At 36.7% G+C, this 25592-nt stretch overlaps 1 protein-coding gene across 1 annotated transcript in view; it reads right to left on the minus strand.

The window, feature by feature from the left end:
* LOC125241680 (inhibitory POU protein) overlaps nt 1–18168 on the minus strand; it is a 107996-nt gene extending 89828 nt beyond the window's left edge. The window contains 1 exon segment of the mRNA XM_048150257.1: nt 18064–18168. Coding sequence (XP_048006214.1) covers nt 18064–18168 — 105 coding nt within the window.
* Nucleotides 18169–25592: the final 7424 nt, after the last annotated feature.

Here is a 25592-nt window from a genome sequence, read left to right on the forward strand (position 1 = left end):
CGGTTCATCCGTTCGGGAGCTACGATGCCACAGACAGACACACACAAACCGACAGACAGACACGTCAAACTTGTAACACCCGTCGTCTTTGCGTCGGGGGATAAAAACAAGTTATTACGTACTTATATATCCAGGCAAGCTTCTAAGTCGAATTTTCTCTTAGCAAACTAAGAATTCATGAATTATTTATAAGACACGTCCTTTCATACAAATATTTTTATTATTCCCCCTCTTTGGCTGTTAAAAGTCAGAATCGCGTGCATGCGTTCGTGTTTAGTTACTCCCTGTAGTGGTAACAGTTCATGCAAAACTAGTCCTTAAGGGTCACAATAGTGTACACTACAAGCCTCTTTTGTTTGAAAGTGTGTAGTAAATTTAACTTGTATTCCTTATGTTATACGGGTTATTTTAGTGTGTAGGTTAAGGACGGTCTGGGGTGGTCGGATAATGGATTTGTGACCTTACGGCGTTGGTGTGAGGTGCGTTTTTTGTTTGGCCGGGTGTGGAATTGATTCTTGCGTCGGTGCCCGATAAGGCTGTGTTTTTCTAAGGCTCTATATAGTAGTGTGGAATGAGAGCTGCATAAATTGAACTATAAAGATAATTAAACATCGAAATAAGATGGCATATCATCATCATCCTCCTTGCGTTATCCCAGCATTTGCCACGGCTCATGGGAGTCTGGGGTCCGCTTTGACCACTAATCCCAAGATTTGGCACTAGATTTACAAAAGTGACTGCCATCTGACTTTCCAACCCGAAGGGTAACTAGATCTGATTGGAATTAGTCCGGTTTCCTCACGATGTTTTCCTTCATCGAAAAGCAAATACCTATCAAATGACATTCAGCACTTAAGTTCCGAAAAACTCATTGGTGCGAGCCGGGGTTCGAACCCGCGACCTCCGGAACGAAAGTCTAACGCAGTTAACGCACTTACCGCTAGGCTGCCAGCGCTTCATAAAATAAGATGCCATATATTAAAGAAAAAAAAATGACGGATACCACCAGTGGCTAAGGCGGATTCGAACCGGAGTCTTTAGCAATCCGGGCCAAAGACGCGTTCGAATCCGACCTTCGCCACTGGTGGTATCTGTCATTTTTAGGGTTCCATACCAAAAAGGTACAAAAGGAACCTTATGGCGACGCTCTGTCCGTCTGTCCGTCTGTCACATTTCTAAAAATCTCGAGAACTACTTATTTATGCTACGACTTGAAATTTGGAATATTTATGAATATGGTGAACCTCTAGAATCTGAAAGTATTATTATCTTTAGACAGACATTTTCAAACATACGAGTACGAGTATCAAGCTAAGAATATGGGCCAAATTGTCAAAACAGAGGTTCAAAAGTTTTAAGCTTGTGTCGAGAGATGGCTGTCTATGCACTATGTTTATACATTTTACTTTCTTTAATACTCGATCATAATAGTAAAATAAAAATATATCTAAACACATTATGCCAGACATTTGTCATATAGACATTATCTGATCGGATATCGGATGTCGGAAGGATTTCAATAGTAAAAATCTAAAGGTGATATCGGTCCGACATCATGATATCGCTTTCACATTATCTGATCGGATATCGGATGTCGGAAGGATTTCAATAGTAAAAACTAAAGGGATATCGGTCCGAATCGTATCGGATAATGTGAAAAGGCACTAAGTCCCTATATTTCTTGATCCTCTTTGGTTTATGGTAACAAAGGCGTGTTACGATTATTTGGCGTTTGGACTTTCGCAGTACATTCGACGCTGGCTGTACATTAATGGATTAATAGATTAACAAATTAATTGCTTTCCAGTTAATATGTAATGATTCTAATTAATCCTATTAAGTAATATGTTCAAATTATTTTTAGGTGCCTTTATTTTATTAACACTATGTGCAATGTAATTAATGTATTACATTTAGCAGTGAATTTAGTAGGGTGCATTGGGGTAATTTCGAAAGGGGAATATTGATGTGATGGAAATAATGGTGAGTTTTATAGTGTGACTTTCGAAATTAGACGACTTTCATAATTACTCCAATGCACCCTATACACTGTGTAACGTGAGTAAACCGAATAATTTTAGCCACGCATTTCTGAAGTCTGCAAGACAGTATTAGCAACAGTTTTATTTTATGTATTATGTAAATTTTGCGGTATTTGCTAGGAAAAACATTGATTTGAACTTTCACTATGTTTACATTGAACATCATCATCCTCTTTGTACATATGTATTTAATATTGTAAACGGGACAACCTCCGACGTTTTAAGGATGACGTTGTCCCCGTGGTCTCGGAGCAGACTCGGCGTTAAAACGTCGGACGTTTGTTAAAAACGTACCTATACGCGATTAAGTCCCGTTTACAATATTGAATATTTACTAAGCACGTTGGAAATAACCTAACAACAAAATTAAAATTTTGAAAAAACCCCCGACAGCGACATAGTAGACCGATTTTCATGAAACATGGCTAAGAACACTCCCGACTTACTCAGCTTTCAGACAAAAAAAACTAAATCTAAATCGGTTCATCACACACAGACAGACACGTCAAACTTATCCTCACCCCGTCGTTTTTGCGTCGGGGGTTAAAAACGTTGCCCGACTTCTTTGAGACATATAACAAGAAGAAGAAGCGATATATACCCAGAATGTTGCGAGAGGCCATTGAGATCAAGAAATATCCAAACTTTAATAGAGAGGATGGCTTTACTTTACCACCGGCTTGGGATCCAGTAGTACATCTGATAATGGAACAAGCACGACGAAGGCTGTGAGGCATTTGTGTTGTATGGTGTTGGACATTTGCAGTTTGTTTCTTTGTCAATTTTGTGTAGATTAATTGGTTAATTATTTTTTAACAGAGTAATGGTAAAATTTTTTGAATATTGTATAACTGGCTTTATTAATAGTGTGTGAACCTGCCTTAGAAATCTATATTATTTGTGGTCATGGTTCGTTAATATTTCTTGTAAGTGGGTAGCTTTTGCACATTTTAATTTTTCTTCAGTCACCCGTTGACCACGAACGCTGTAAAGAGTTCGAAACGTCGGGATGTATTTTAAATTCATTATACGCGATTTAATCCGTTTCCATAGTTTTATTTCATGAGTAACTATCGCGGTAACCGAAGACAATATGACATATAACAACTTAACAACACACTGTTTACCGAGATTGTCTCTTTTTCATTAACCTACAAAAAAGTCCGTGATGGTACTTATATATGTCTATCATTTAAGGAAAACTTACCATAAACATTTTTGTTAGTAATATGCACGGTGTTACATGAGGAAACCGAATAATTTTAACAGCGTATTCCTCTTCATTTTAGAAGAAAAAATGTCATATAAACTTTTTTGGATTTCGCCTACTTTCAGAGTTACATGCATTAAAAAAAATACAATTACTTATTATCAGAAGCGATGGCGCCGTTGTCGGACATAATCTAACTATACTCGTTGATAGATATCAAAAAGTAACTATAGTGACTCGTAAAAGTATTTTTTTTTAAATGACAATTTTTATTTTACGAATAACATTTACTTTTTATGTGAAAAAACATCCAAAAAGAATTACACAATATTTTTTTTTACGAAATTTGCTTGACGTCATATAATATTTTATCTTTATTTTACCCTCAGAAATGCACTGTTAAAATCTTACGCCATGTCTTGCGTGGGCGACAGTCGCGCGACTGTCGCCCGTCGCCGTCGCGTCTCATACTTCCATATCGATAAGGTTTGATTTCGTATGCGTCGCATCGCCGTCACGCGACCATCGCGCGACCGTCGCCCACGCAAGTCACGGCGTTACGGTTTCCTCATGTTACACCGGTAAATACCTACCTATATCCATAAATTACCTTAACAGTAATCTTAAACCGTTACGGACAAAACTTGTTTGCCAGACCACAACTGAAAGTTTAAGAAGTCAAATCGGAGTGGATTTTCTGTCAGATGTCATATCTTCAGTCCGGCCGAAATTTTAAAGTTCCATTGTAGATTACTGCATTGTAGCAAAGAGGATTGAGTATTATAGAGAGTTACTGTCAAAGTAAAATGTGTAATCACAGTGCATAGACTGCCATCTCACGCCACAGGCTTCAAACTTTTGGACCTCAGTTTTGACAGTTTGGCCCATATTCTTAGCTTGATATGTGTTAAAATGTCAAATATTTTTACTAGCGCCATCTAGCCGAGCGTTCCCCAAAGGTGTAACGCCATCTTGGCCACCGTACCTTTTTTATTATAGTTTTGAGATACTTTTGCTCTTAGACTTTATCCGTCTATACGGAGTTACATATGTCTTTGATTGTAGTTTTCCACAAAAAGACCCATATTACAGTCTTAAGAGAGTTAAGAGTCCACAATAGACATAGCTGGGCATTAACTCGTTAATCCGTTAATCGTTAATTAACGAAGTTAACATTTCGATTAACGGATTAACTTTTAAGTTAACTTGAAAAAATGTTAACGGACTCGTTAACTTCCGTTAAATTTCTCCGAGTCCGTTAATCGTTAATCTAGTAGGGCACAGGCGCCATCTGCGCTGCGAAAAACACGTTCTGAACGCTACTATAAAAGCCCGAAGTACGGCAAATCCTATGATTTGCCGGTAAATCCTAGGTTTTACCGATGTCGATTGCTAAAAGTCCGAAATATTACCTAAAAAAGTATTCTTCACGTGGATTTGCTTTTACTAACTTTGATTCGGTGAATCATAAGCTTTACCATGGCGACTGTTGTAGTGATAGGGCAGCAAATTCGAGCCCTATTTACGACCACATTCGCTTGCCTAGGCCGCCCAAAGTGCCACAACAGTCCCGTCACCGCTAGCATCTCTCCTGACACATCTCTTGGCAGTAGCTCAGGCGATCACTGCCTTCCACGTGCAGCCTAGAGTTCGATAGGCTAGCTGTACTTCGGCCTTTTACAGAAATATAATACGTTATAGTGGATACTGATGCAACTAAATATTTAAAGAAAAGTTCATTTTTTTTCACGTGTTAACGGATTAACGATTAACTTTAACTTACGTTAAATTTGTGGAAATGTATCGCTTTAACGATTAACGAAGTTAACTTTTTTAGTAACGGATTAGCGATTAACGAAGTTAACTATTTGATTAACTGTGCCCAGCTATGACAATAGAGTACTTGCTTATATTTTTAAGCATGGTATAATAACGTACCATGGATTACGTTATAATCACGTTACGTTATAATCACATAGATCAAGCAAACGTATTTACACAAGCCTTTTTTTGCAATTTCCTCTTTTTACAAAATTTCCAAAAACTGGATAAAAATGATCTTCATCGTGCAAGTAATACCTGCTAAGCTACGATATCATCAACATCAGAATTCTTAAAGGTAATGGTAATTCTTGCGTAGTAGGCCATTTACTAAAAATCCTCAAAACCGGTTAACCGGTTTTGAAGGAAAAGTTTCGGTTATTAACCGGTTTTTTTTTTTAAGTTAACCGGTTTTTGCAAACCCTAGTATTTACTTAGCGTGTCAAGTGAGCTCAGTAAAATCCACTGAGTTGTCCGTCTTTAATCGCAGCTTGCAGCTTTCGGGCGTCAATTTTTGTAAGATGAAGTCAAGTAAAATATTAACAATGCCTCGTTACGTGATATTTAATTACAACAACACAAAAATTATGAACACTCAAGGGCCTGAGACATATTAAAATCACAGGCAAGTAACAACTTCAGTACAAAATCTGACACGCTCGACCTCCATACAAATATATGAAGTTGTTTCTTCTATCTAACGCCGTGGCTTGCATGGGCGACGGCGATGCGACGCATACGAAATCAAATCTTATCGATATGGAAGAATGAGACGCGACGGCGACGGTCGCGCGACGGTCGTGCGACCGTCCCCCACGCAAGACACGGCGTAAATCTAGTTATGTGATAGAGAACTTGCCTTTATTTTTAAGCATGGTATAATTAGCACCATGGATAGTACATTATGCGGATAAGAGGAAATGCGTTCCCCTCCCAACGAGTATAGTACGACGTTTTTCAGCACATATTAGGTATGTCCCTTGAAGCGCTGGTGGCCTAGCGGTAAGAGCGTGCGACTTTCGATCCGGAGGTCGCGGGTTCGAACCCCGGCTCGTACCAATGAGTTTTTCGGAACTTATGTGCGAAACGTCATTTGATATTTGCCAGTCGCTTTTCGGTGAAGGAAAACATCGTGAGGAAACCGGACTAATCCCAATAAGGCCTAGTTACCCTCCGGGTTGGAAGGTCAGATGGCAGTCGCTTTCGTAAAACTAGTGCCTACGCCAAATCTTGGGATTAGTTGTCAAAGCGGACCCCAGGCTCCCATGAGCCGTGGCAAATGCCGGGATAACGCAAGGAGGATGATGATTAGGTATGTCCCTTGGAAGTTTCGTCCTGACAATATTTTATATGTAATTAGGCTAATTACTGAAAATTTATATAATACCCGAAATATGGCGGCTATATTTCCGAGCTCATATATCCCGGCAACCTTCAAATCAAGGGTGAACAGGCATCTTCTGGGCGAGCTCACTCCAGCGTAGGCCAACTAGGCCAAGAGTAAGCCCATTTATAATAATAATAAAAAAAACATCACATAATAGGCTACTTGCCTCCTAGTCAAATCAGCTTCTTTTTAAGAACTGTCAAAACGAATTTTAACGATTTGCTAATATGGAATGAATATGAAATTGTGCCGAGTGACGTCACGGTCAACTGATTTATTTTATATCTTTCTATCCGACTTATAAAACTGAAATTGGGTTTTAAAATAACTTCTGTCCATGTTTTTTTATAATTAGGTATCTAATGTTTTTTTCGTGCATGGAATAAAATATTTTATTTTAATTACAGACAAGTTGCTTATTAATTACTAGAAATACATGGATACTTAGTAGGTATTTAAAAATTCAATTTTTATTTAATAAGCCGGATAGAAATTTAAGAGTTGACCGTGTCGTCACTCCATCTGAAATAATTAATTCCATATTAAGTAGCAAATCAAACTCATTTTGACAGTTTATAAGCTAATTTGACTAAAAGGAATATAGCCTATTAATATTTCACAAAAATATTGTTTGGTTTTATTGAATCTTAATTAAATTTCACCTATTTACCAAAAATCTTAGGATTAAAATGCAATGTCAAATTGTAGTATGTGTCATAATGCACATTATTTTTTTCTTGGAATAACACATGATTCCCAAATAGTTATTTATGTGTCATTTTGAGGGGCATTAAGACACGAGTGTTTTAATGCTTAATTATGTACAGTTGCATACATCATTTATCCACATCCATACACGGTGGTTTAAAAAGGCCCATCAAACTTTGCATAGTAACTTTTGAGACAACTTTTATTAAGGGACCAATGCTGAAATCGAAAAAAATTGGGTGTTTCATAGATTTGGACTGTCATGATGCCGCTATTTTATAAAACAGCCAAATTTATAATTTTAGAACAAAACGGGACTTAATCGCGTAAACACTTACATTTATATTAGGCCCGACGTTTCGACCATCACATTATGTTCGTGGTCACGGGTAGACTGGCGAGGAATTGCATCAACATCTTCTAGCCGCGCGAGTTTCTCGAACTACCCGCACTTGTTCTTGATTATTCACTTTTGCGCTAGGGTTGTCACTTTGCCTACACACAACACTCACGACATCAGCCGGTGTGTCCCTAGGTGTTTTTTCACGCTTACATTTGCTAATCACTGGATTCCACGAAGAAGAAATTCCCTGTCCCTCATTTTGGTTGAAATTTCGATGCTTCCTAATTTCAATCGCTTCACGTACTTTTCTGCTGTAGAACAGACGTTCCGTTCTAAAATTATGAGTGCAAATCGTGTTAGTCTAAATCAATATACAGCCAAATTTTTCCGCGATTTCAGCATTGGTCCCTTAAGGGGCTGACAACACCCAACTGCGCAAAATTGATGTTAGTTACTTGCGCAGTTTTTTAAGACAGACTATTAGTTTTGGTAAGGCAAGTAAATTATATGTTATTATTCGTTACATTTCAACGAACATAGCCGTACTCGATATACGACTTAACGAAATCGGCTCGATAGAAAAAATTGCAAAGACTGGTCTCGAGTTCGTCATTTAACGGTTCTATGTCGTTCAATTATTCACTTAGTTGTTTTTAATTAAAATTACAATAACAAAAATATACATATCTAAAACTCTGACGAAACATATTGCACAAATAATGCATCTTTCTATTTTATTTTAATATTTTTCCGTACTTTTCGTACCTAGCCGCTCTGTTTTAGTGACATCGCGCTCTCACTTGCTCCCATGCGAATAGGCAGTGTACGCTAGCATCAAGGTCATTGGGTGTTGTCAGTGTCTTAATAAAAGTTGTTCATTATGACCTCAAATGTTACTATGCAAAGTTTGATGGGCCTTTTTAAATCATCCTGTATAAGTTTTGTACAATATGTACACGTACAAATAGAGCCTAAATTCAAGTAAGAGGTATTATCAACTAGTGATTGACTGTTACCATACTAATATTATAAATGGGAAAGTATGTGTGTCTGTTTGTTTGTCGAGCGACGAATTGACGTGACTTTCTAAGTGGATAGTTGGAGGGATGGAGAGTGACATAGGCTACTTTTTGTCTCTTTCTAACGCGAGCGAAGCCGCGGGCAAAAGCTAGTTGTCATATAAACTAACGGGGACCCCTTTCTTTCCCATAAACTTTTTGGTCAGAATTTCGTTAGTCATAAGTTGTTATTCATATATTTTGTGGTCATAAACATCACTAGTCATAATTTTTGTTACGAATAATGCTTAATGGTACTAACATTAACAACCCATAATATTGGATGCCATAACCTTAAAAGTCATAAAGTTGATGAGTATAAAATTGAAAGGCATAACAATAATTATCCAGAAATATTACTAGGCATATTTTTTGAAGCCCTACTGATTGTTCTGCATACAGTTTTAAGGCATAAACCTCATAAGTCATAATCTTTGTTACGAATAACGTTTAATAGTTCTAACGTTAACAACCCATATTATAGAATACTATAATCTTAGAATCAAGAAAGTTGATGAATATAACATTTAAAACGGATCCCTTTGTTAGCCAGATTATCATTAGTCATAATTCTGAAACGGTTTCATTTGGGTCACCTATAGATAGGTTAGGTTAGGTTTGTTTTATGGCAATCCTGAAAAGTTACGCGTTTTTGAGAAAAACCAAATTATGACTAACGAAAATGTGGACAATCGATACATTATACTTTATTGGTAGTCCGCATTTACCTCGCGTCCATTAGAACGGAAATAGGACCCCTGCCCCCCTTCTACTCGTTGACGAAGCCGAATACTACAAAAATCAGCATGCAAAGGAAGAAATGGCGGGAAACTCAGTGAGCTCATTGAGTATTTTAATCCTCATTTCTCAGCTAGGTTCGCTAGTTACCTTGTGTCATTCAGAGCAAAAATAGGAGCCCCGCATAGCGAGGCTCCGTCGAATCGCTGGCGGGCCCTAATACTTTTAAAAGCAACATGAAAAAATAAAACACATAACATGTAAAAGACGAAATGGCGGGAAAATCAGTGAGCCCAACGAGAAAATTTTCATTTCTCGGGTAGGTTCGTTAGTTACCTTGTGTCATTCAGAGCAGAAATAGGAGCCCCGCATAACGGGGCTCCGTCGAATCACTGGCCGGGCCTAATATTCTTAAAAGCAACATGAAAAAATTAAACACATAACATGTAAAAGACGAAATGGCGGGAAAATCAGTGAGCCCAACGAGAAAATTTTCATTTCTCGGGTAGGTTCGTTAGTTACCTTGTGTCATTCAGAGCAGAAATAGGAGCCCCGCATAGCGGGGCTCCGTCGAATCGCTGGCGGGGCCTAATATTCTTAAAAGCGACATGAAAAAATTAAACACATTAACATGTAAAAGACGAAAAAAGTATCTTCTGTGAAAAACTAAATTATGACTAACGATAGTGAACACGAACAAACATTATGACTTCAAACTTAATGAAAAATAATATAGATCCCATTGAATGTTATGATTAAAGTTAATGTGGACAGTAATCATTATTACTTGCGAAAATATACTTTACGACAATTATGACAAACATGTTTATTGCTTTCAACATTATGTCCATAATACAAAATGCAATTTGATTATTATGCCAAACAATGTTTATGACTAACAATAATGATGAGTTGCAAAAATCTGACCTCCAATTTCTGACATTCAACTTTATGACTAATGATAATATGACTATTAAAAATTATGACTAACAACGTTATGGATTGTAAAAATCGGACTAAAAAAATTATGGGAACCAATAGAGACCCAAACTAACGCTACAGTTTTTTTTAAACTCTGTCTTATAATGAAAAATGTACATTTTAGTAGGTACTTATGTTGCAGTATAATCTATGTCGACTACCTAACATTATATGCGGACGAAAACTGAAGTAAGTGGACGGAAACTTGCATAATGATCTCAAATATATAGAAATATTGTAGTATAGTTTCCATATTTAACAATTTATCCTTAAAATCTCGAGCGGAGTAAAAGCATTTATGACCAGTGCATCAGATTATAACTTATTACCTAAAACCTTACACTTTCAAAAACGAATTTAATCCAAAACGGGAAAGCTTAAAATCCGCGTTCCACTTTTTCACCACCAAATGAAATAAGCAACGTCATTACCCAAAATTAAAAGGAAATTATCACGTGGGTACTGGCTCAAATAAAACTACCAACATCAACACGAAAATATAGGCGTACGTACGTATATACCTCTCCCGCTCCCACTCAACACAACCCGAGGGGGTATAAGCGAGACGGCTAGCTAGCGGCCATCGTTTATTATTCATGGGACGCGAGCGTCGAACGAGATAGCTACACGCGAACACGGGTAGGTGCGAAAGAATAAGATGCGCGCTCTCAAGACCGGCTCGAAACAAAACGGTTGGGGTGTACGATTGTTCTAGTTAAGTATATATAGCGACGGAAATATTATGTTGATAATAAAATGCATTTATTGCAGAGTTTTGGGATGTATGTAAATAGTAGTTCTGAGTTGGGAGAATGTTGTCTGTGGGAATTAAAAGAACAGGGGATCGATTTTTGAATTCCGAACGCACGAATTCGCCGTTTGAAAGTCTGTAGAAAACGACGTAATGCTATTTTTGAAAAAGGACGACTAGTAATTTTAAAACTAGTGGTAATTACCACTCGTTTTCGATTCTGCTAGTAGAATTTAAATCGCTAGTAGTGGAGATATTATTGAACGAATTTCACGAAATCGAAAGGCCGAGATTCAAAAAACGGCCCCATGAGGGGGAAATATAGTAGACATTGATTTTTTGAATCAACACTTTAAATCTATCTAACATTTTTTTCTGTACTAAAAGGTACAAAAAATACGTCTGGGGATTTCTTTGGCATTAGGGAAAGTAGATATTTATTTCTGTAATAATAAATAATATTTGATTAAGAACCTAAACTATTCAGGGTTTCTTGATTATATATAAAAAATTAGGTACCTACATAACTATACCTACTTAAGTAGCTTCTACGTGTAGTGTTTTGTATGTTGCGTAAATGTTTATAGATTAAATAGTTTATTAATAAAAGTATTTATACATTTTTTATCTCAATTAAACTTAGACTACTTACTCTAAACTCATTTCTTTAATATTGTTAAATGTCAAATATAGAGATAGTGAAAAGTATGTAGAAATTATCACATAATAAATCGTCCTGGGGTCGATGCCGCGTGAAGACTCACTAGACGGGGTTTTTTTTGTGATTTTTTTTCTCTTTTTTTAGTACCTATTATTTAACTTTTAGTATATATTTTTATTTATTATAAGTTTTTTAAGTTAGTTCAATTAGTTATATTTTAGTTTGGTATAGTTATTTTTAAGTTTTTGTGGAATATTAAATTATTTCTTTAAAAAAAAAATTGATAAATTCAGGTGTTTTCATGAAGTAATTTATTAATGAACTGAAATAGATACCATACCTACACTAAATAAAAAGTTGGTGGCGAAGCCGGGAATCGAACCCCGAGTTATTTTAGTTTATTGATGCTTAAGGTGTTTGCAAAAAGGTTATTCCGAACAAGATTGGCACTGGCGATCTTTTTATCTATTTTTCGAACTATTTTTATCATTTACAGGCGTATCTACCTGCTTAATATTTTAAGTGATTTTTAATTAAATATTTTGTCTACCGATTTTTAATAAATTTTCAGTACAGATGGTGTTTTTTTACGAACTAGTGCGAGAATTAAGTGGTTCATTATATGCCAGGTCGAAACTTCGGAGGCTCATCTTTACTGAAAAACGTCGTACGATACACGTGCGAAAAGGAAATTCGTAACTCGATCGATTTAAAACACTCCCTTCGGTCGTGTTTTAATTTAACTCGTTTCGTGCTTCCTTTTTCACGCACTTGTATCGTAATATTCGTAATGTACTATAATAATAATGTATTTTCTTTTAACTAAATTAATTCATATCCTAATAGGTTTTAACTAATTTTATCGAAAATAATAATTTAATTATTCGGCTTAAATAAGGCTTTGTTATTCATGTCCATTTGCAAATCAGAAATGTACGGATTATTATTTATATAAAAATAAAGTCATAATATAATATGGATTATTGAGCATTAGGCACTGGTCCCATCGCGAGCTAGTTAGCTATGAGCTATCGGCTATAAAAACGAACAAAAGATAAGCACTCCCGTGTAAATAAAAGAGACGACGATTTTGATAGCTCACCGCTGGGCGAGTAACTATAAACATCGCCGTGTCTCTTTTATTTACACGGGAGTGATTATCTTTTGTTCGTTTTTATAGCCGATAGCTTATAGCATAGCTTACTAGCTCGCGGTGGGACCAGTGCCTTACGTGCGAATAAATAAACCGATGTCAATTTTGTTTTAGATATGTTGCCAATGAGGAGGCACACTCAAAGATTATGACAGATGGCGCCACCTTATTAGTCCATTGCACAGATAAAGGATTTTATACGTGAGAGCGAGAAGGTATGTTTTTTCTCACTTTCACATATGAATGACAGTGACATGCCTATTAGACACTTGCACAGGCGCCGCCTGGCGGGATAAAATGTCAGTGTGCCTCCTCATTCAACATTTTATAATATTTAGAAGGTATGTAAAACGGGAACCTTTTAAAACCTGCTAAATTTTATGAAACATTCCGTTCTGTCCGAAACCGGACGATACCTTAGTATTTTTTTATGGGATGGTAAGCGATCACTACCGCCCATGGACACCCGAAACACCCGAAGTGTTGGAGGTGCGTTGCCGGCCTTTAAGATTGGTCCACGCTCTTTTCTTGAAGGTTTGAAGGTCGTAACGGTCCGGAAATACCCTTATTAAACTAAAAAGTTAGTTACACACGAAAACGTAGTTTTGCGTAGCTAATCGGAATTTTATTTGTGCAATTGCGCTTATACCTGTTTATTATTGTACAAAATCTAAGTAGGTACCTATAAAAAGACTTTTTTGTGTTATTTTTCCTCAACCAATTCGAGTAATCCAAAATAATAGTTTAAATATATTTCTCAGCTCGTGTAACCCGGCAACCTTCAAATGAAGGGTGAACAGGCGCCTTCTGGGTGAGCTCGCTCCATCGTAGGCCACGTCTTCGCCTCGGCTAGTCTGTGGCCGAAAGCCCATTTTTTGTTTTAAAGAAATTTGTAAAAGTTATCGACGACGCTAATAAATTAAGATTTAATTTTTTTTTGAGTTTTTGAAGGAGAGTTAGTTTTTTATATATAATTTTAATACTTTTCATATTTTTATTAGGTTTTATGTTACGTCAATTGAATCACTTCACTTTTAAGCAGGCGCTCCGTCGGTTAACTGGATCCCTGTAAGAATGTATATTATATATAATATATCACAAAAATAGATAAGTATAGAGATAACTCCGGCCCATAATACATACCTGATATGAAATAGAAAATATAATCTAGAAAATATATTAATAAGATAATTACAAGTATATTGGTAATAATTATTTAATTCGTTTTTAGTTATGAGCGCAAATGTTTTTACTCTATTTAGTTTTTATTTTGTTATAAAAAATTTTACAATTTTAAAAATACATGACCAATTATATTTTAATATTATTAGTTACAGTGACAAAAATTCACTTTGATTGTATTTATTTATTTTAACACCAAATATCATTGAAACGACACATCTTGGATCATTCAATGACATTCAGTAAACAATAATATTTGTTTTTATTTAAAGGTTACGATTTCAGTTAATTTGTGGCAAAATAAAAGATCATTAATAAACGTAATAATTTTATTAAACGTAAATATAGAAACAAGAATATATTATTTTCAGTGATATCTTTTGTTATTTTAAAGTATTATATAAAACAATTTATTAAAGTACCGCAAGCAGTATTAGTATTTAAAGAGTATATTTAAATTAATTTATAATTATTTTTCTTTTTATAAAATATAATATAAACGGCAAATTCATCTAAAACTTTCTCCAGTGAATATATTCAGATTAAGTTTAAATAAGTACATAAGTGTCTTGATTGATGTATTTCTTATTGTATGTAAAAATGTTCTAGAATAAACATATTTTATATTTTTACTTACTTTTAAAATACCAAAAAACTCTTACTTCACACAGTACAAAGCGATTACATCTACAGCTGTAGCGGCGGACCCGAAGCGTAGCCGTCGGTAGCTACGCCCCGGCGTAGCGCCGCCCCGTCGGCCGAATACCTACGAGACGCTACGCTTGCTACGACAGTTTTCAGACAGTCTAAAATGCCTAGATTTGAATACTGTGTTATAATTTTATTTTAACGATTTTGCTACGATTTTAAAATTACGTAGAAGGAATTTGCTACGACAATTTTCTTGTACGATGCGTAGATTTTAATACTGTGATATATTTTTATTTAAAGATTTTGCTACGATTAAAAAAATACGTACATAGAATATGCTACAATTTCTACGACTATTATCTTCTACGAGAAGCGTGCGCTTAATTTACTACTCTGTTATATTTATGTTTTCTTATATTTTTTGTTTTTCCTACGATTTTTAATCTCTGCTATTATTTTACATTTGATTTATTGAAACCGGTGAAATAAATTAATTTATCCCTGTCCTAAATGAATAACACGGATCCGTGAAAAAAAAAATCGCAAAACGTAAGGTTAATGATGTGATTATATCCAATTTCATTTAAAATTTAATGATCAAAACAAAAAAAAACGTGTGAATTGAAACTGCCGGTTGTATACACAACCCTAAAAAAATCGTTAAAAAATATGTTTATATTAATGATCGTAACAAAAACGTATATTTTTTAAGAGGTCATTGCATTTATAAACACATTATTTAATGTATTATGTAAAGATCCCGTTTTATAGATTTGTGAAAATATATTTTAATAAATAAATCATATTTTCTTCATGGCTGTGGGTTTGAATATTACATATGCTTTACTCTACAAAATAGATGAAATAAGTTATTATTTAAAATGTTATTCATTGTAGTAAATTTTTCATTTACATAGTAAAACCAAAAGATCTAAATGTATATTTATATCAGACCGGCGAAGGTTTTTCATAAAATAATTCGTAAAAAAATAGTTGAATTATCTCAAATTCTTTTTCATCAGGGCTTCATTGTATTAAAGCTTTATTTATTAACAAAATTACTCAAAAATGTAGTACGTCGAATAAAATAATATAAAACGCTCTACCACCTGGTCACGTTCGCAAGCTCTACCTTCGTCCAAAAATATAAAAACATTACCTAAAATTTTATTTCCCTGCGCCCGTAGCTTAAACGAATATATCATTTATTATTAATAAGTAAATACACTAAAACCTTTAATTTTTAAATAGCTGTAAAAGCTGAAACTATGTTTCATTTGCATTTAAATTATTTACAAATTTAATCCTACAAAATACCTTTGGTTTTGGTAAAATATATTTTTTACAATTTACATTTTGTGGATTACGTAATTGTTTGGTGAAACGTGTGTTTTTTTTATTTTTGTATGTCAAATTTTAATTTTACAAAATAGTTTTGGATTTTGTAAAATATATTTTATACAATTTACATTTTGTAGAATGCCACACATTTTTGTAAAATGTTTTTTTGTATAGATTAACGTTTTGCTTCACTCTGTTATAAGTTTTTTTTTATTTTTTATTTTTTTCAAAAAGCAGACACCAAGCCCCTATGAGCCGTGGCGGGATAACGCAAAGAAGTAAGTATGTCTTTTAATGTTTATTAATTAATTGTATTTATTTTGATAATTATAATAAGGATTCCTGTAGATTTTTACGTCTGTAGTGACGTTATTCATAAACGCTTTATAAATATGAATTAGCCAATAACTGCACTGAGAGAAAATACAACCAGTTTTCATGTTCGTTTAACTAGTTTTTTGGTTAAAATAGCGCCTACGTGCTCTTTGGTTCAAACAACAAGCTACTTGTCATTTGAATCGGCAATATATTTGAATCAACAAGTCGATTTTATAAAAACAACCTGACACATATTGTTTTAAACATACGTTTGGCGTTTCAAACGGATAAACCGCAACAAGTCGAACTTGTTAAATTCACAATGCAAATTTCTCTCAGTGTGTTTGTCGTTATCCGTCAGGTTGACTTATGTATACATTTGTAAAAAAAGGACAAAAACTTTTTAACTAACTCGCAATTCAGTAACTTTTTCTTGGTCTGAGGTCTTTTAATGTTTATCATCTAATTATAACCTTGTATTTATTTTGGCTATTATAATAAGAGTTCCCGTCCATTTTCACGTCTGCAGTTGTTAGTACCTACTTACACCAATACAATAAATCATCTACTTATCTCAACCCTTATAATGAATAGCAAATTCTCATAAAAATTAGCATCCAACTCGGAAACAATTTGTTTCCCGGCCCTCCAGAGCGCCGGCAATCTCAAGTTACAAATGGCGGCGCTAATAAAAACCTCGTGAAACAATCCAACTGCGATGAGCGCGGATTACGCCGGGAAACTTGTAATTCCTGCTCTGTAATTTATGATGTGTAATCCGGTTTTGTAATTTTGAGCCCGTTTTGTGCGGTGAGTGTTTTATTTACAATTTGTTTTGTTTTATTTATATTGCGGCTGAAAAATTTAATATAGGAACAGGTTAATACTCGTACATACAATAAAACGTTTTTTAACATATTAATAGATTATTAATTGTACTGTTTGTATTTGTTTTTGTTTTAATTGTTTATTAGATAACACTTACGTTGTTTATTACTCGGTTTACTTCAAATAAACGATATGTTGTTCACAATATGATTTAATGTAGGTACTTTATTATTTATTGAAGTAGTATTTTTAATAACCTTTAAGTAGATATTCAGTTTTAAATAGGTAGCGTTTGTTTACACTCTGTAAAGTATGATTTACCTACTCTAATTGTCGAAATAGCGAAACATATTTTTAATCTGCAGCTTTTTACAATTATGCCATGTTTATTAGATTGATTTTAATATCGTAAAACCTATTAAATATATTATTATTTATTTATAACTTTAAATTATGTTTGTAAACAACTTAGTAAAGTAAAAACCGTTTAGTCAATTTAAAAACATAGCTGTTTAGAAACTTAAGGAGCTTTTAAAGTAGTTTTTTAATTGATATACCTATCAAGTTAAGTAGAGATCCAGTACAATACAAACAAAAACCATTCCTTACATTCACAAGTATGTATTACGGGCCGTGTTATAAATTCGCACAAATACAAAAAAAAAACATAAAGAAATGGAGCTCCATTATTCGCCATTGCCGCCAGCATAACAATCGCATAGCATATATACATAAAAATATATAACCTGAAAGAAAATAGGATTAGTATTTTTTTTATTATTATTTAACGTTTTTTGTAAGGCTTTTTTTTTGTAAGACGAAAAAATTTTTTTGTACCTGAAAAAAATTTTTTTTTTACTTTTTTTGTGTAACATGTAAAAGGTACTCACAGAGGGATTGGGCACGCACCGCCTCGGGTCCGGGCTCCGGTAGGTCGGGCTGTACCGGCCCGGGAAGCATCCGGGGGGCGCCATGAGCCCGCCCCCCGTCTTCATCTTGTCCGGGGAGTACATGGCACATGACCCCCAAGGGTCGTCCTCCAGCTTCAACACCTTGGAGGGGGAGTGGTACTGCCGGTCGAAAATCTTGGCGGCTGTGAGTGCGCACGGGGAGAAACGCGGCGACCGCTCGCGACGCCGGGCTCGGTCCGACTGCCACGCCCCGCGCTTGTTTACGGCGGCCCCACAAATGAGTGAAATGACTGAATTATTTAATTCGTTCATTCACTCACGTGAATGCTTTCGCGCGTACGGTCGATACGTTCATGTTAATGCGTTGTCTTAGTTTTACGAATTATAAACACGTATGATTGACACGATGTAATATTTAATCTTAGTAAATAAAATAAATTGACAAGGACTACAAAAATTGCTATGAATCTCACAATTTAGACATGATAATTGCTCATGAAATAAACAAATCTAATTACCTGCCTAATTGCCTATGTTTTAACAATAATAGTGCCATCTGACTTTTGTGGCGTAAACTTTTAGTTTCAATATCGTTTATCGTTTTAAGTATAAACGTAAATATAGAGTTCCTAAGTTATTTTGAACACATAAAGTGTAAAAGCTAATGATGCTATTGCTACAATTTGCAAGGAATATTTAATGAGCCAAACCTAACTAGCAGTCAAGATTTGATTCAGAGTTGTAAAATGTAAATAAAATTTGACGCCTATATTGACAAAAAATTACATACTGAAATTACAATGAAATTTAAAGATTTAGATGGACTTCCAGTTTCCGCGCCGTCTTTGATTGTTTGACGTTTATGTTGTTTGACGTAATATGTTGCCGGCCCTTAAGTAGGTACCCAGCGTGCGTAGCCGAATGCACAAACGCTGACGAAACGAAACGCTCGTAGATATCTATCTCTATCGCTCTTGCATATTGGCGCAACATACCCGGAGTACCTTTCGCGGCGTTTCGTTTCTAACCCCCGACGCAAAAACGACGGGGTGTTATAAGTTTGACTTGTCTGTCTGTGTGTGTGTCTGTCTTTCTGTCTGTGTGTGTGTCTTTCTGTGGCATCGTAGCTCCCGAACGGATGAACCGATTTGGATTTAGTAAGTAAGTCGGGAGCCATGTTTCATGAAAATCGGTCTACTAGGTATGTCGCGGTCGGGGGTTTTTTCAAAATTTTAATTTCGTGGTTAGGTTATCGTGTTGAACCTGATTCCAACGTGAAATTGGCAAATCAGAGGGATTCAAAACATCGTGGTTCCGCCCATTCGCGTCGTAGAAAATGTAGAAATGCCATTCGACTACGAGCTTCTGACGTAAAAATATCGAAATAGGCTTAAGGGGCTCAGGGCCGCCGAATATGGTCAAATGATTAAAATAGTAACCGACAATACCGATTGCTGAGTGCGACTAGTGTTACGCCGTGTCTTGCGTGGGCGACAGTCGCGTCTCATACTTCCATATCGATAAGGTTTGATTTCGTATGCGTCGCATCGCCGTCGCGCGACCATCGCGCGACCGTCGCCCACGCAAGCCACGGCGCTACTGTGAACTTGCAGTAGACCTAGCACATGATAGCCGCGAGATAGTTTGAAGCCATCCTCACGATTGAAATTTTGAAACTATCTAATGTATGGAATCCAGTGATTTGTTTGTGTAAAAAACCGGTGAAGTCAGAATTGAACAAACGTAGTGACACTGTGAGTGTAGTGTGTTTGGACAGACCATCGAGTGTGAACGCGACCAGTGGTAACGCTGAAAGTGATCGCAGCCGACGCGCGCGAAGGAGGGTAGATCGCGCGCTGTCTATACAACTTTAACATCCACCCGCCTTCGTCAGTTTTCCGTGATCATGATGCATGCAACTGCGTCGAAATATCGGGAGCTCGACAAAAATCAAAAAGGTAATCACGGTCTATATCCATGAATCATTCAAAACTCTTATTGTTAGCGTAGTTATCAGTGAAACAACAGTAGGCCTAGCACATGATGGCCGCGGGACTATGTCACCGCGAGATAGACTACCCGTCCTTATGTCATTAATACAGTTAGAAGAAGACGTGGCATCTATCTCGCGGCGACATACTCCCGCGGCCATCATGTGCTAGGCCTACTGGTCGACTGTTTGCGTTTTTGACACGCAGTAACTGTGAGGCAAAGACATATATAACTCCGTATAGACAGATAAAGTCTAAGAAAAAAACGTACCTCAGTACCATACAGAAAAAGGTACGGTGGGCTAGATGGCATTACACCTTTGGGGTACGCTCAGCTAGATGGCGCTAATATTAATATTTGACATTTTAACACATATTAAACTAAAAATATGGGCCAAAATGTCAAAACTGAGGTTCAAAAGTTTTAAGCCTGCGTCGAGAGATGGTAGTCTATGCGCTGTGATTACACATTTTACTTTGACAGTAACTCTCTATAATACTCGATCCTCTTCGCTGTGAGGTAACGGAGAGCGAGCCATACTGTACGATAGTACTCTTTACTATACTGCGGTACGGATCATAAGTTCTAAACTAAATAATACTTATTTTGCCAATACGTATCTTGCCACCAAATGTTCCTACTGTCTGAATTAATACTGTGTTTACTAGAAGCTCGAATTTGTCCAATACTAGCCCTAAAGAGAATTGATAATGACCAGACTAGACCAAAACCTGATATTTCAGAACTGGGAAAGTGTTGCCATTTCTCGTAGATTCATAATAATTTTACTTCATTACGAAATTGCTGCGCAACCGTATACACCGTGTTTTTATTCAATTCCGTTAACTATGGCATGTAGTTAGGTCCATTATAGGAAACAGAATGACATAGTTACTTTTCTTAAATTAGTTTTGTTTTTTCAATAAAAACCATACACCTGCTATAGATGTTACTTTGATTGCTGATTGAGAAACTGACTTTACAATTAACTCACACTAAGTGTCAAACCTATTACATGTCAATTACATATCGAACACGCAAAACCCGTTTCTGAAGAGCAATTTATGTAACATCTATCACATGTGTATGTTTATAATGTTTTTCAGAAAAAAAGTTACGAATTCAAAAAAACTAACCTTGCTATTCTGTTTCCTATAATGGACCTAACTACATGACCTAAATGGCACAGACTTGGATGGTTCCAGTTATATTTTTTCAGTTTCTACTTATTTCAGATGTTTTTTTTTATTAGCCTAAATTGTGTCCCACTGTGGGGCAAAGGCCTCTCCTTCCTTTCTTCACTTCTCGTTTGATGTTTAATTAAGCCAAGGATTATTTATATAGGATTTACATACTTCGTAACAAGACTTCGTAAGAATCGTAGGTACCTTGCGTTTTTAGCGCCACTTTATTAAATACTACCATATAACTAATTAAATAATACCATAATAAATTCATTTTTAGGGTTCCGAACCAAAACGGTACAACTGGGTGGCTAGCCGAATGGCACAATCGCTCACGAAACGCTCACGAAACGAAGCGCTAGTAGATATCTATCTCTATCGCGCTTGCGTATTGGCGCGACAGAGCCAGCGGCGTATCGCTTTCGTTTGGCGTCGGAGAAATGCCATTCGGCTACGGGGCACGTGAGCGTTTCGTGAGCGATTGTGCCATTCGGCTAGCCACCCTGGAACCCTTATGGTGCGACTCTGTCCGTCTGTCTGTCCGTCTGTCACATTCCTAAATATCTCGAGAACTACTAACGCTATCAACTTTTTTATATTGACGTGATGTCATGATTACAAAATAAAGAAATTTGTCATTTGTACTTATATAAAATAAAAACGCGCAAAAGTATTTGGGGAAAATCATGGCCACTTTGCTGCGAAACAGCGCCATCTAGTTTTAATCCTAAAAAGCCCATACATTTCAGGGGTACCTTTTTTTGTTTGGGCTTTGTTGGTTAAATCGTTTTTGATTAAACTAAATAAAAAATTGTTAAATAAAATAAAATAACTTTCATATTTCAAATCTTGAGCCTGTTTGCCTACAACTCCGTCGGAAATAACCTAACCATAATATAACATTTTTGAGAAAAAAACTCCGACCGCGACATAGTGGACCGATTTTCATGAAACATGGCTAACGCCGTGGCTTGCGTGAGCGACCGTCGCCCACGAAAGCCACGGCGTAAGAACTCTCCCGAATAACAGCTTTTAAACAAGAAAAAACTAAATCTTAATCGGTTCATCCGCTCGGGAGCTACGATGCCACAGACAGATACACACACAGACAGATAGTTAGACAGACCGACCAGTCGATTTGCGTCGGGGGTTAAAAATGAATAAACAATGTACAGTAATTAAAATCATTTTCCATAACATTTCCGCTACCGAGAAACATATTCTAAATCATCGAAATCTCACGTCAGAGTTACTAATGCGGTAACTGAGTTACGTAGCCGTGACGTCACGGCGTCACTGACGCGGCTGCACGGCGTGCACGGGCTAAAAGGGGCAGCGTGCAAGCGTGCACGGCACGAGATGCAGCGGAGTCGTCAGCGGTACCATAAGCGGAGCGGGCATTTTTTTTTTATGGACTGATCGGCGATTGACCCTAGTCACACCTGGGTGGCTAGCCGAATGGCACAATCGCTCACGAAACGCTCACGAAACGAAGCGCTAGTAGATATCTATCTCTATCGCGCTTGCGTATTGGCGCGACAGAGCCAGCGGCGTATCGCTTTCGTTTGGCGTCGGAGAAATGCCATTCGGCTACGGGGCCTGATGGGAAGTGAAGACAGAGTCTAAGATGGAGCTCACCGATTCAAGATTGTTTTTAACCCCTGACGCAAAAACGACGGGGTGTTATAAGTTTGACGTGTCTGTCTGTGTGTCTCTGTCTGTTTGTCTGTCTGTCTGTTTGTCTGTGTGTGTCTGTATGTGGCATTGTAGCTCCTGAACGGATGGATCGATTTGGATTTAGTTTTTTTTTTCTGAAAGCTGAGTAAGTCGGGAGTGTTCTTAGCCATGTTTCATGAAAATCGGTCTACTATGTCGCGGTCGGGGGTTTTTTTTTTATTTTAATTTTGTGGTTAGGTTATTACTAAAGTTATTCGGTTTACTACTAGAATACATGAGTTCTTGGCTTTTTCGAATAGTGTAGCTTCAAAATGTATGTTAAATTTTGGCTAGTACATATCGTAACAGTTTTGAGGGCGCTGTCCGTTTATCCCACAGTGTCATTTTCTGATATGATACGTTGAAATGTATAAAGAATGTCTTAAAATTGGAATTTTTATTATTCAATAGTCAACATACAACTAGAAATACTTTGATGCAACGTTTCAATTGGACTAATTCCTATAAGGCCTAATAGTTACCCTTTGGATTGGAAGGCCAGATGGCAGGCGCTTTCGTAAAACTAGTGCCTACGCCAATCTTGGGATTAGTTGTCACAGCGGGCCCCAGGCTCCCATGAGCCGTGGCAAATGCCGGGATAACGCGAGGAGGATGATGATGATGCAACATATATGTTCATTTCCCGAAGATTTCGCGTTTCATTTCTTCAGAACGAAAATTTGCGCTCAATACTTCGTATTCCTATAAATCGCTGCCGCCTGTCCTTAGGGCGCCCGCACACATTCCCGAAGGAGCCGCGCGAGCGATAAAAGCCTCATACATAATGGACGACGGCCGAAATCGAAAAATTAAAAACAGCGCCATCTGCCGGACGGCGCCCAAACGGCGTAAAGGGGTGCTAAAGGGGCAACCGGCCGCTTTATACATTACAGGGAGGTAGTAAATAAGCGCTGGTGGCCTAGCGGTAAGAGCGTACGACTTTCAATCCGGAGGTCGCGGGTTTGAACCTCGGCTCGTACCAATGAGGTTTTCGGAACTTGTGTGCGAAATGTCGTTTGATGAGCGTTTCTTTTTTTTGGCCACTTTTATGAAATGTGATATTTTTGAAAAAAATTATGCTATTTCTACTCAGAATCACTAGCTTTTTCAGTCCTAGTAGTTAAAAAAATTGTCCTATGCGATTTTTCTTATTTTGTTACCATTTTCCGTACATATTGTGTGGGGTAACAAAAGAGGAAAGTAACAAAAATTTATGGAAATCTGGGACACTTTTTGTCTCCCAGTGAGAATGAAAGTACTCGTGATACTGAGTACAATTGACCTAAAATTCCCTAAAAAATTCAAAATAAAAAAAAATGGTAAAAAAAAAGAAATGCTTTGATATTTGCCAGTCGCTTTTCGGTGAAGGAAACCAGACTAACACCAATAAGGCCAATTTGCCCTTCGGGTTGGAAGGTCAAATGGCAGTCGCTTACATAAGCCTATATTATAAGACGAGTGTTTTTAGGGTTCCGTAGTCAACTAGGAACCCTTATAGTTTCGCCATGTCTGTCTGTCCGTCCGTCCGTCCGTCCGTCCGTCCGTCCGTCCGTCCGTCCGTCCGTCCGTCCGTCCGTCCGTCCGCGGATAATCTCAGTAACCGTTAGCACTATAAAGCTGAAATTTGGTACCAATATGTATATTAATCACGCCAACAAAGTGCAAAAATAAAAAATGGAAAAAAATGTTTTATTAGGGTACCCCCCCAACATGTAAAGTGGGGGCTGATATTTTTTTTCATTCCAACCCCAACGTGTGACATATTGTTGGATAGGTATTGAAAAATGAATAAGGGTTTACTAAAATCGTTTTTTGATAATATTAATAGTTTCGGAAATAATCGCTCCTAAAGGAAAAAAAAGTGCGTCCCCCCCCTCTAACTTTTGAACCATATATTTAAAAATTATAAAAAAAATCACAAAAGTAGAACTCTATAAAGACTTTCTAGGAAAATTGTTTTGAACTTGATAGGTTTAGTAGTTTTTGAGAAAAATAAGGAAAACTACGGAACCCTACACTGAGCGTGGCCCGACACGCTCTTGGCCGGTTTTTAGTGCCTAATTATGTACAGTTGCAAGCAGAACTTTATGTACATCCATATAATAGGTAAGTTTTCTGCAATGTAATACAGATATAGTTCAAATTCAGGTTGTACTAATATGTATTCTGTGATTCAGGTAAGAGGTAGATCAACTAGGTAGTGTTTGTTAGTCAGTTCACTTTCAGAACGTTCGATATTTGAAACGAAACAAATGACTGACTTGATTTTTAACCCCCGACGCAAAAACGAGACGGGGTGTCTGTCTGTCTGTCTGTTTGTTTGTCTGTCTGTCTGTGTTTGTATCTGTCTGTGGCATCGTAGCTCCCGAACGGATGAACCGATTTCGATTTAGATTTTTTTGTCTGAAAGCTGAGTTAGTCGGGAGTGTTCTTAGCCATGTTTCATCAAAATCGGTCTACTATGTCGCGGTCGGGGGTTTTTTCAAAATTTTAATTTTGTGGTTAGGTTATACTTCTCGTGTATTGAAAAACTCGCCAAGTCCAGGATTCTATTCTCGAACCGCTCGCTTCGCTCGTGGTTCAGCTATAGATTCCGTTCACTTGCTCGTTTTTCAA

This window comes from Leguminivora glycinivorella, chromosome Z, assembly GCF_023078275.1.
Source record: "Leguminivora glycinivorella isolate SPB_JAAS2020 chromosome Z, LegGlyc_1.1, whole genome shotgun sequence".
NCBI lineage: Eukaryota > Metazoa > Arthropoda > Insecta > Lepidoptera > Tortricidae > Leguminivora > Leguminivora glycinivorella.